Source organism: Sander vitreus, chromosome 8 (genome assembly GCF_031162955.1).
Source record: "Sander vitreus isolate 19-12246 chromosome 8, sanVit1, whole genome shotgun sequence".
NCBI classification, from domain to species: Eukaryota; Metazoa; Chordata; class Actinopteri; order Perciformes; family Percidae; genus Sander; species Sander vitreus.
This window is the reverse complement of record NC_135862.1, coordinates 29,508,732-29,520,773: the sequence shown is the minus strand read 5'-3', so window position 1 is coordinate 29,520,773 and position 12,042 is coordinate 29,508,732. Positions and strand designations below refer to the sequence as shown.

At 41.5% G+C, this 12,042-nt stretch overlaps 1 protein-coding gene across 2 annotated transcripts in view; it reads right to left on the bottom strand.

Moving 5' to 3' along the window:
* edc4 (enhancer of mRNA decapping 4) overlaps positions 1 to 12,042 on the bottom strand; it is a 37,875-nt gene that overhangs the window by 15,100 nt on the left and 10,733 nt on the right. For both annotated transcript variants that reach the window (XM_078257773.1, XM_078257774.1), the window contains exons 11-23: positions 11,372 to 11,471; positions 10,142 to 10,322; positions 9,790 to 9,856; positions 9,079 to 9,170; positions 6,355 to 6,533; positions 5,413 to 5,492; positions 5,002 to 5,152; positions 4,612 to 4,907; positions 4,137 to 4,367; positions 3,578 to 3,679; positions 3,200 to 3,343; positions 1,440 to 1,476; positions 946 to 1,093 (exon numbers count right to left, since the gene is read on the bottom strand). In XM_078257773.1, the coding sequence (XP_078113899.1) occupies positions 946 to 1,093; positions 1,440 to 1,476; positions 3,200 to 3,343; positions 3,578 to 3,679; positions 4,137 to 4,367; positions 4,612 to 4,907; positions 5,002 to 5,152; positions 5,413 to 5,492; positions 6,355 to 6,533; positions 9,079 to 9,170; positions 9,790 to 9,856; positions 10,142 to 10,322; positions 11,372 to 11,471 (1,808 nt within the window). The remainder of the gene's footprint in view (positions 1 to 945; positions 1,094 to 1,439; positions 1,477 to 3,199; positions 3,344 to 3,577; positions 3,680 to 4,136; positions 4,368 to 4,611; positions 4,908 to 5,001; positions 5,153 to 5,412; positions 5,493 to 6,354; positions 6,534 to 9,078; positions 9,171 to 9,789; positions 9,857 to 10,141; positions 10,323 to 11,371; positions 11,472 to 12,042) is intronic.

The window sequence follows — 12,042 nt, the reverse complement described above, 5'->3', positions numbered from 1 at the left end:
TGCATAAGGAAAATAGGTTGGAAAAAAAAAAAAAAAAAATTACCCTCTAACTGTTGGAAAAAATTATTACGAATGATGGCAAGTGACATTAAGGAACAGTTAAGAGGAAAACCTCGGAAGCTCACATTTACAATGTACTGTAAAAAACATACAAACCCCAATTCCTATGAAGTTGGGAGGTTGTGTAAAACGTTACGTAAAAACAGAATAATAATGACTTGCAAATCCTTTCCAACCTATATTCAATGGTATGGGGGTGTGTTAGTGCCCATGGCATGGGTAATTTGCACACCTGTGAAGGCACCATTAATACTTAAAAGGTACATACAGATTTTGGTCAACATATGCTGCCATCCAAGCAATGTCAAATTCAAAATGAGTGAATATTTGCCAAAAACAATATAATGTATCAGTTTGAACATTAGATATATTGTCTTTGTAGTGTATTCAAATGAATATAGGTTGAAAAGGATTTGCAAATCATTGTATTCTGTTTTTATTTACGTTTTACCCAAGTCCCAAATTCTTTGAAATTGGGGTTTGTATTTAAGACTAAAATATTTAATACTTTTAATTTGCCTTAAAATAATACTGTTAAATATTAAATAGAGTAAAAGAGGTAATGTTGATTTACATTTGGGATAAACAATTTTCATTCAATGGTAGCTCAGACCAGTAACGCCATGACCGACACCGTCATGTGATGCAGAGAAGATGTATTACTGGAGTTTTCTTCAGTGTGAACAGACAATAGCACATTAATCGGTAATCGGTAAGCAGTACATACAGATTGAGTATGTAGCATGCAATTTGATGTTGCTACTGCTTAAGGTTTTTTGCTGAATTCAAATGTAAAGTTTGAATAGTGTCATCACAGTGTCATGGGTGGTTGAAATGGAAAACTACTAAAACAAGTTCAGTGAGCAAGAAAAGCCTGAAGGATACGTTCTTGTTCCTGGTGGTTGGTAAGGACATGCTCTACTTGGGCCATAATGGTGCTCTGCATGGCTTCAATCTGACCACGCAGTTCAGTTAGTTCTCTCTGCTGGCTACGCAGGAGCATCAACAACTCGTCCTGCACTTCTGCATTCATCTATTGGATGGAGAGAATGATTGAAAAAGGAGACAAAGTGAACCAAAGGAAAGTGCTGCTGAAACATAAACTAAATGAATACTTTTGAGTTTAACGCTGATATAAATAGACAAGTATTTGCTGACAGATTGGAAATTTATTTTAAATCTGGTGGATAGGCATCTGCCAGCTTGTTGTTTTTAATTTTGCTGTCCCCTTGTGGACAAAAATCAATTAATCGTAATGTGTTTCCAAGAGTACAAATCATTTTTAACAATAGCAAATAACGTTTCTTCCATTCATAGTATCATTGTGGCAGTTAATAAGTATAGAAGAAGCTAACCAATATGGTTTGTGTTTACCTTACCTGAACAGAGTCCATTTGCCTGGACTGAGACGATTCACTAAGGAGAAAGGAGAAAAGTGTGCAAACACCTTTAGCGAAAATACTCAAACCAAGGACTTAAGAATCACATATATTATGTTAATATGTATGTGTGTCTGCCTGACAATCTCCCGATACACACACAGCCAGCATCATCCATCAAAAAAGTGGGTTTAAAAATGATGTAAGATAGAAAAAGTGTTCACATTTGTAGAGATTTTCTTATTTTTACATTACAGAGTGAGAGTAATTAGATCTACAGAAAAGACTGATTCAATGTTATGAAAACAAAAACGGTTTGGTTTTGTCTCACTTTTGCATTTGTACATATTTTGTATATTTTCTACACTTATTGTACTGTGGGTCGGAGAGAAATGCATTTTCGATTCCTCTTGATGTCTGGCACATATTTTGAGAGAATTGACAATAAAGTTGGCTTGATAAAACATTAATAGTCCAAGGAGCGTTATTTTAAGGGCGTTTTCACACATACCTCATTTGGTCCGTACTTTCGGACTTTTCAGTTTGATCCGAACCAAAATTACAGTTGTGAAACCTCCCCCGGACCACGGTCTGGATCAAAAGACCAAATTTTGGTCCGATAAAAAGAGGTGGTCTCGGTCCGGACCATGGTCCGGTTCGTTTATAATGTGAAAGCATTTTTTGGATGGTTCGGACTTTCGGACCAAATACAAGAAGCTCTGGCAGGCTCTCCTTGTGTTACAAGCTCCTTTAAGGAATAGCTTGGTGCTTAGTGTGTAGGCTACATGAGAGAGTGACGGTGAATGTGCTCAGAGCAGACAGCTGTCGGCTATCAGAGCAGAGAATACATCAGCAGTTTATTTGTTAAGTGGTAGTAAATGTACAGTGTAGGTTTCCGTTTGTCTCTGAATAAATTATCCCGTGTCTTGCTTCTCAACATCACAACAAAACAAAAAGAGCTGCGGCAGTAGGGGAGAGCAGCAGTCAGCTGAAAAAACTCCGACACAGAGAGAGGATACGAGAGGACGGGGAAGCCCGTCTACAAACCAATCAATTATAAGTATCTGGAGACGCAGCTCACGTATGTGATGACAGCAGGACGTAGTTTTGTCACGTATAGATCTTTAGTGCGCTTGCATAACTGCAGTGTGAAACCAAAAACTTACCGGATCAAATGTATACAATGTAACAAAAACATGAACCTTGGTCCGGACTTTCAGGTGTGAAAACGCTTTTTCTTTTTTTCTCTCTCTCTACCTCACCTCTGGATCAAGGGAAGTACTTTTCCCAGAAAATTGCCTGACTTCCTGCGCGTGACCCTTACCTTCCGCTGTCTGTCTGTGGCTGTTCTCAAAACCACTTTGCTTCGGGAAACAATTAACTTCGAACTAGCAAAATGGCAAGTGTTGAAGAAAATGTGGATCTTGCAATAAGGTAGGCCTGCTTGGTTTTTTCGAGGGATGATTGTAAAGATTTACAAAGAATATGTTTACGGCATTTACTATCCAACTGGGGCATTCTGGGACCGATCGGTAGGGATTGGAGTATCAAAGTACAAATGATGATACACTGGTTTAGGTCTAGGCACCGGCACGGTTTTAAAAGTATCGCTTTAGCACCGGTATCGAGAAAACTTATAAAAACTATTTTCTATTTAACACTATTTCAAACTACACATCCCACACTGTACTGCAAAACAGCTTTTATTACATCCCCACTTACTCGTACTTTGATTCCTTGACTCTTAAACATCATCATACCTGTCATCTTTTTTGGTCTTCCTCTTTACTTTTGGCGAGCCTCGTGGCGAGGTCTTCCAGTCCTTGACTGGTAGTCTGTGAGAAGAACGAGAGCCACTTTTTCCTGAGGATGATGCCAAGCTGGCCACCTCATCATCAGGGTCACTGGGTCAAACACAGAAACACACAAAGTAAGACAGCTTCTGTAATCTACGTAGCAGAGTGTATGCCACATGGTCTGTAATCACCTTGAAAATGATCAATAAAATCAAAACGTTATTGTGCCTTGAATAAAGTACTGACTTTTGTTGTGCCTCGTTTTGTCATATCTTCCATCTAGGATGACACATGACGTGTAGTGTTTGCATAAAAAAGTGATGGTGTGTTCATTTGTGTTACCTCTGCTCTGCGCCAGCGTCCTGACTGTCATTCTGTGTGAGGTGATAGGAGCGTCGATGGTAAGGTGAGCTCAAGCGTCTGTCCTTCGACTCCTCTCTTGAACTACAACACAGTAGACATGTGACACAAACCTCTTTTTAACAAATGTTTTCACACTGCTTTTACAATTTCCACACAGATATGAAAGATAAACTGACCTGGTTAGTTTGTCAAAGCCATCACTTTGCTTTACACTTGCAAGCCTTATGCATTTGCTTCTTTGTGTAAATGTGTGTCTATGTCCAGGTACTTGATATGCTTTTGTATGTTAAGGGTTTTGTAAACAGGGAACAAAACTGGTTCACCTGTAATAATTTTCCATTATTCGTAAAAACAAAAAAATTGTTACAATCCTAGAAAAAGCCATGAAATGCCTGAGACTGTTACTTTGATACAAGTCATTTCTAAAAAGTTAAGTAGTGGACACATTTTGCAAATGAGATTTTAGAACTTGTGCAATCCTTAGAGTAGATGTTAAAGTTTATAATTGTTAAATGTATTCGTGCATGCAAATTCTTACCAGTCTCCAAGACCATTGTCCCTGAGACTGTTCCTGGTTTCTCGAGTGATGTCAGGCGCAGCCGGCCAAGGTGTGTGGCTGACAGTAACATCTGAGGACCCTCCACCAACCCCAGGGTTCTCCTGTGATAAGGCATTCTCAAGTAGTGATGGGGTGTGGCTGAGTCTGGGCTCTGACTCTACTGCGCCGCCCACTGGCCCATCAGCACCTCCGAGTTCAAGGGCCAACAGGCTGAGACAGAAAACACAATCGTTTTGTCAATTCTAAAGGCTTATACTGCTTTTTGCAAGTTTGACTCTTAGAATTTCTGTATGCTTTAAGTTACTGGTAAACATGTTTTAATGCATGATGGTTTAAGGATGGATGGACAGATCTTGCCAACAGCTTTAGAGTTATGTATTCACTGTGAACATCAAGTCAGCATTTATTTTTGTTTAAGTTATGATACGGCTGTTGTTGCTTGTCATCAATGTACCTGTTGTTGTTGGCTGTGCGTGGTGAGGTGAGTAGGTGCAGGGCAGATGCAGCAGAGGCCATGCTGTCTGTCTGGAGAGCAGACAGTGGTAGGGGCTCCAAGCTGGACACAAGTCCACGCTGAAGCTGCAGGGTCTGGGATGCAATCTCTGGCATGTCCTGGGACATGGCGGTGGAGGCGGAGGAGATGACGTCAGGGGAGCGGGCCCTGGTCGGAGAGGCCAGAGGTGGCAGGAGGGGAGAGTCCAGAACCTGAGGGCTGTCGAGTGTCAGAGGACCAATAGGGGATGCTAAAGCCTGGAGGTGGAGGTGAGGAGTGTAATGATAAAGGGACCATTCCATTCAGAGTACTAAGAGGCTGGTAGAAGTCGGAGAGTGTGTCAGGTCTTACCTGTAGGTTCTCCAGTCCAGGCATCAGCACGACAGAAGCAGCTCTTGGGCTGCTGGTGGAGTTGGAGAGGGCCAGACTGCTGCTGCTGCTGCTGCTGCTACTGCCGTTGTTCTCTGCTCGGTTAGGACTCTGGCTGACATCGTCAATAGCTCTGTACACAATAACACAGACATACTGTACTCTTAGATAAACACACACATGTGACCAAAAGAGCAGGAGATTATTTGGGTATTATTTGTTCTATTGGTGATAAACAGAGGCTGTATGTAAAATTAACAATAGGAAGGAAGAAGCTGATAATCTCTAACAATCCACTTTCCAACTGAGATTTCCAACTGAATGTGATAATTACATAGATTAAAGTAATGTTTTGTTACGATCGTATCCCTTCTACTGCATAGAAAAGCTCACCTGTTAGTGGAGTCAGAGTTGCTGCTGATAGCTGTCACAACGGTCAGACTGCTGGCGCTACTGCCAGGAGATGCCGGTACCTGAAAGGTGACAAAACAGTGATTTACAAGCACCAAATATAATAATGAAGTGTTTCTGAAAATCAGTACTTGTTGGTAAAAAAAAAAAAAAAAAACACCGTTGCTTTTTTTACTTTGTTTATATTTCTTTTATTACATGTATAATAAATTGACTAAATAATTATATGAAAAAAAATACATCCTGCATTATTTTCCTTGCCATACGTTCTGATGTTAGTTAGTTAACATTTTGTAGGAAATTCCATAAAACTGAACAAGACTAAAGCGAGAATTGTCTGTCTGTCATCTCTCAGCCTTTCACTTCACACGTGGATAAAGACTACTAAATACTAATGTTAAGCTAAAGTAGCTAACCGAACTGAATAGCCTGTAAACAACTGTGGGATCAGTGAGAAAGAAAGAAAGGAAAGACAGATATGACTGTTGTTGTCAACTAGTTGGCTGGCCAGACATGGATGCATTTCTTGGCTAAACATGGATGCTTTACGCACAACCCGGCGGCACAGAAGATCTATACCATTACCACAGTTTCAAGTTTAGTGTCACCAATTCAGTATCCGACTAAATGTCTCCCCTTCTGTTCCTGAGTTATGGTGTTGAATAATGGCCACGAAAGCATTTTTTCCACATTATGATGTCACAGTGAAGTTGACCTTTTGGATAATACGTCATCACGTCATTATTTTATCCTATTAGACATTTGTCTGAACTGTTGTCATAATTAGCGTAGAAAACATGTTCTGTGAGGTCAGTGACCTTGGCCTCTAGAATCTAATCAGTTCATCCTGAGGTCCAAATGGACCGCTGTCACTGGCGCAGAGTCCCAAAAAAAAAAAAAAAAAAGTGTTGCGAGTGTTGGTACCGAAGTGCTTGGTGTCATAAAGGCGTCGGGAGTCATCAGCTTGGTCCCACTGCTGGCGCCCGAGTTTGACAGGAAGTCAGTGGGAGCAGGAAGCGATGGGATCTTCCTTAGGTCGGTCTGAGAGCCACTTCCTGAATCCTTGTCAGAGCTCTGGTCAGTGAGATGGTCTGAAAACCCTGCTGAACACACAAAATGTAAATGTAGTGCTTCCTTGGTATGAAATGATTTAACATTCGCAGAAAGCACAAACACAAAGTGCTATATGAAACACAGAGCAACGAAATCCACAAGTCTTCACAGCATCTTTTCACTATTTTCGGGATTTTCAGGGCTTAAAGGTGTCACGCTGTAATATTTCAATATGCACTCATTAAAGTTAATTTGACTGGCAAAACAGTTAAAGTCCTTCTTACATTACACAATAATAAAAGTCATAATTTTTAAGAAGTAAAAAAGTTTTGGATACATTTTTACTTCTTCCAACCTTATGTTAAATTAAGAGTCAATAATATTATTGCAATTTTTCACATATTGCAATAATATCATAATCCTACAATGAATCATTGTGAAAACAATACTTAGATGTTGTGTTGTTACTTTGGCCAGGTCATCATCATTAAAAACGTTGCATTGTTTAGCTTTTCATATAGCTAGACGTCTAAACTAGCTATTGTTTAAATAACGGCCGTGCGGATTCCAAACAGACAGCTTTGTCAAGGCAGTTTGGGCTTCAGATAGCTTTTACACAGTGGCCATCGTTAATGACAAATCGTGTTCCGCTATGAACGTGCAAACACCACAAACGCGGTCGGTCAGTGAAGGCGCAGTCGCAGTGGTAGCGGCCGTTGCTGGTAGCATACTCGTTTGACAGAGTGCACGGACCGAAGCTTTGTGACTACAAGCACCTTCTTACCGCTGCTGCCGTACAGTATCTTCCTTGAACACGCGCTGCAGAAGCAAGCACCCGGCTCCCTAAATTTGAGGCACCAAGGTTTCCCGTCTCCACCCGTTTCCTCTTGTCCTCTATTCATGCCCAGCGCCATTCGTTTTTAACTCCTTACTCAACTAAAGCTGTATCTACATGCTCCAAGTTTGATAAACTTTTTTAGCCGCGTTACCACGGAGACCACACCGCACTCTCGCTTTTCGGCAAAGACCCGCCCTACTTTGCATCCGATTGGCTAGAACTTGTTTCATTGGTAGGTGGAAGTTCGATGATTGGCTAAATCCAGCGCGTCAAAAACAAATCCCATGAGGACTTTTTAATTCATTTACTTTTTCTAAAATAGTCATACGCCAGAAATTGGGCACCAGGCCCGAGTAGTTAAGCCCCGCGTTAGTTAGAGCTGCATTCCTCTCATATGATTGGTGGGTGAAACCAATTGACTCGAAAATAATAAACCGCATGCAAGTTCCCAATTTTATTTTTATTTTTGCCTCACAACCGCACGCCGGAGATCCGGCACGGTGCCGGAATACTTTAAGCCCCGAATTTTGCACTGACACGTTTAGCAAAATCGAAGGGCAAAAACCAAAGCAAAGGATGGAAGATCTAAGAGGGAGCAGTAGGAGATCATGGAAGGTAAAGCATGCTCTAATAGTGGAAACATATGCCTTCAGTAAATAACTGAGTTATACTTTTAACATGTTAGATTAGTCAGCTCTGTGCAAAAAAATCTGCGGATTGCGGCGAAAAGTTGAGACAGATTTAACTTACGGAAAAACGCAACCCGACGTCACCCTGCCGTGGCCAATCTGACTCGTCAGTCCTTTGTAAGGCGCTGTGAGACTCCCATACAGTAAACCGTAAACCTCGCTGCCACTATCGCTGTCACGAGAGAGTTTTAAAACACTGCGAGACAACTCCAGCACAAAGCACAGCCGCTCGTCTCTTTTCTTTCTCCGTGAAATAAAGCTGCTTTCAAGTGCGGTCGGAATTGTGAAATATAAAATCTACTTGTGTTACATTGGGGGGGTTAGGGAACACAACAGGATGTCACAAAAATAGGCTATTTAAGTGACACTCACACCGCCGCACAAGCCTGCGGCGAATCACAGAATCACATTTTTTTTGGTCCGAATGGGCCCTTTTGCCGGTCCCGGAGCCACGATGTTGTGTGCATTGTAGTGGACACATGCAGCCACTTTTCCAGAATGGACCGGCTTGTGCTTTTGCGCTACCGACACAAGTCTTGTATTCCTCTCCCGGTGGGTGTGGCTTTCAGAGTACAACGCGATGCGTTGTGTCTCTACGTTACGCCCGTCTCCACCGCATCCACCTGTGACGTTCTCAGCTGTGTGTCTGCCTGGCATACTCTGTGTAGGACGGCCGATTTAACCCGCCAGTTGTTGTCGAAATAGTGGCATGGGTACGTACCTAGCCGTTAAGCAGAAGAAAAAAAAGAGCTTAAAAAGCAACTTGCTAGTGCAAAGTTAGCACTTTTTTTACCATGCAAAAAACTTTACAAAGATTATCGTTTTATTGTTAGATTATTAATTGGTCAACTTCTTACTGTTGGTTAACAGGTAATTCTTACCTTCCCTACCACGGAGGATTCTTGTTCATCAACACTGACCTCTATTTTGCATGATTTTGATTTGACACAATTTGATACAACTTTATTTGTAAGACACCTGTGTAAACATAAAGATGTGTCATCTCCATGGACTGGGATTTGTCCTTCTGTGACTGCATTATTTTGAATTCTTGAGACTGTGACTTACCAAAACCATCCTGGAAATCAGAATGGGGCAGGAAGACTGTTGAGCTGGAACCCAAGTTGGGCTGAAACCAGATCTGGACATCCTGCAGACTCCTGAAAAAACACAGAGACACAAAAACACAAATTTTAGACTACTATAATTAAGACTTTATTAAGAATACCCATTGCAGGCTTCCCGTGCCGGACTCCACAAACATGCACACGCAACCCCACAATTACATACAAACATGGAATTTGAAACATTGTGTTTTTTGTGGTGCCAGCTACTTTTTTTTATTATTCCAAGTGTGAAGAGAGGGTATGTGGCCCCCTTGAGAAACACTAATGTTTTAGAAAATAATTTTGTGCAGCCGCTCCAAGTGCTTCTAGTTGAGAATCTCAACTTTTTAGAAAAGTGTACGTGTTGTGAGCTGGGTAGCCAACCCCCTGTTAACATAGCATTAAGTTAAATACCTAGCTCACGTTAATCAGCACTGTCATAGAAACAAAACCCACAGGTAGTAATTCGAAGCGCTGGGATTAAGCGCTCCTTAGCACCCTGCCAGCGCTTTTCTGCCAGAGAAAATTGCTGTATGAACACAGTTTCAAATGAAAAGCTAGCATTTCATAATTTAGTCTATTATTGACTTTAACCAGTGACTTTATATTGCCCCTTGGGGACAATATAGCTTAACTCAAGCCAACGTGATCTTAACACTGACATCAAACTTACTTGGTGTGAACACAGTAGAGTTTAATTTGGATGCCAGACTTGGACTCTGTTGGTCCTTGAGTGCCCTCTGGAAGAAAACACAAACATACAAAGTAATGCTGTGTTAATGCTGCCACATATTTAATGCCTCCTTTTAATTCACCAGGGTTCCCAAAATGTCACCAATAAAAGCTGAAAAGCAAATAAATCGCCTCATTTTAAAGTGCTATGAACGTTGGAATATCTAAATGACTAAGAACATGCCAGATATTGATGGAAAAATACATACAGGAATTATTAAAAGTGTTGTGCAGTGTTTGAAGAGTTATTTGCTTTTTGTGATTTATTTGTGTGTGTGAGTGCACATGCACACCTGTTGTCATACTCTCACTCTCCTCCTCTGCAGGGAGGACCTCTGTGTGTCGCAATCGGCTGTGGGTGACATCCCGGACCCCAAAGCTGAGCACAGGGTGGGTCAGCAGGAACTCGGATACTGCTGTGAAACTGGCCTTTCCTTTCTCCAGATCCTGCCGCAGCTCCATCACATACAGAACCTGGCAAAGAATGGCATTAGTAAAGTATGAAGCTAGACACAGCATGAAGTGGTAATGCGGGAAGCAAGAAAAACTGTTTGGTCCGGACACCAAGTCCAACACTTTCAAAAGGCACTGTACTTGAAATACTTGAACAAAATTCAGTCTGGGCTGGGATTGCTTCCACATGGCTCGCACCAGAGTATGATTGACATTCAGAGTCTGTGCCAGGAATGGCTTTTGCGTCAAATGTGACAAGCAAACATGGCGGCGGCTAGCACCGCTAACAGCGCCTGCTGCCTAGCTAATTGCTGCCATTCCGCACTGCTCACTAACCGAGCCGGGCTTTCGTGGGAGTTTGGTGCTCATACGGAGGTTACTGCTGATGAGCGGATCACAAAGGGAGGGAGAGGGTGAAAGAAACAGGGAGTGCTAACAGGGCTACTGGCAACAGTGCCAACCATAGAGCTAGCAGTGGTAATGGGGGTAAGTTAGCTCTATGGTTGGCTCACACTCATGACGCAGCTTCCGCTAGAGAGCGGTGCTCATCAGCGGTAGCGTCCCAACGGCACGTTCAGCAGGTAACCTCCATATGAGCATAGATTTATTGTTTTTCTTTTTCGGACAACCTGGGCAATCAGGATATGTATGCAGCAGGGATGTCCCAGGAATATATAAACCATAAAGACAAAAGAAAAAAAACTAAACGGACATTGAATCTCACAGAAATGTATTGAAATCACAGAGAGAACAATAATGAACAAAACCTAACCCTTGGCCTTTGAAAATTGTGCTCCCAAGTCTTGCCAATCAGGCGAAACAAAAAATAAACACCGTTACTAACGCACAAAAAAAAACTATTTCGATTTCCAGAACAGTCCATATGCTTGCTGAGCAAGCGGCCTTTCTCGCGACATCACTTCCCTACATAAAAGCGACAGCTTTGATTTGAGAGGGTTGAAATGTAAATCTCCATTAAGGAATAACACAAGCAGTTGATCAATAGTATTTGTTAAGACAATTATTTCTGAACATTAGTTAAGCCACACAGCTGACAACACCGCACTGACCTTCCTCTGTACGTCGGTGAGGATGAGATACTGAGCAGAGAGGTCCAGACTGGCCTTTAGACTTGGCAGAACTGATGAGTTGAACAGATCTGGAGAAAACCTAAAAAATGAAAGAACACCACAATAAGTCTCTTTAAATCTGCTGCTCTTAAACAACAATGTAAAGTCACTGGATGAGCTAGTTGAGATAGCAGGAATAATCATCAACAAATCTTTTGACCTGAGAACTAAATTTGGACTGATCTGAAGCACGTATTTGATGGGAAGACACCTAATAAGACGAGACAAGCCTTTACTGATCCCCAGAGGGGAAATTCAGGTGTTGCAGCAGCACAAAGACAGAAATAAGAAGAGATAAATAAATAAAAAACTCAATAAGGAGGTATAAACAACTAGTATATAGAAGTAATTAGAATTACCACCTTGCAGTTGTATTAGTTTGTCCTTGAACCCAAGTGGACGTTTTTTAAATGTTTCATTAATTATTCACAAATAAAAAAGATATGACGAAGAGTTCACTATTTATTTTACAAGAAGGAGCTTATTAATGATAATAATAATAATAATAATAATAGCAGCTTATAGCCTAGATGCCTGGGTTTCCAACTCCAGACCTCCAGGCACCCTACCTGCTCATGTTCTAGTTCTCGACCGTATCTCTCCAGAGAGTT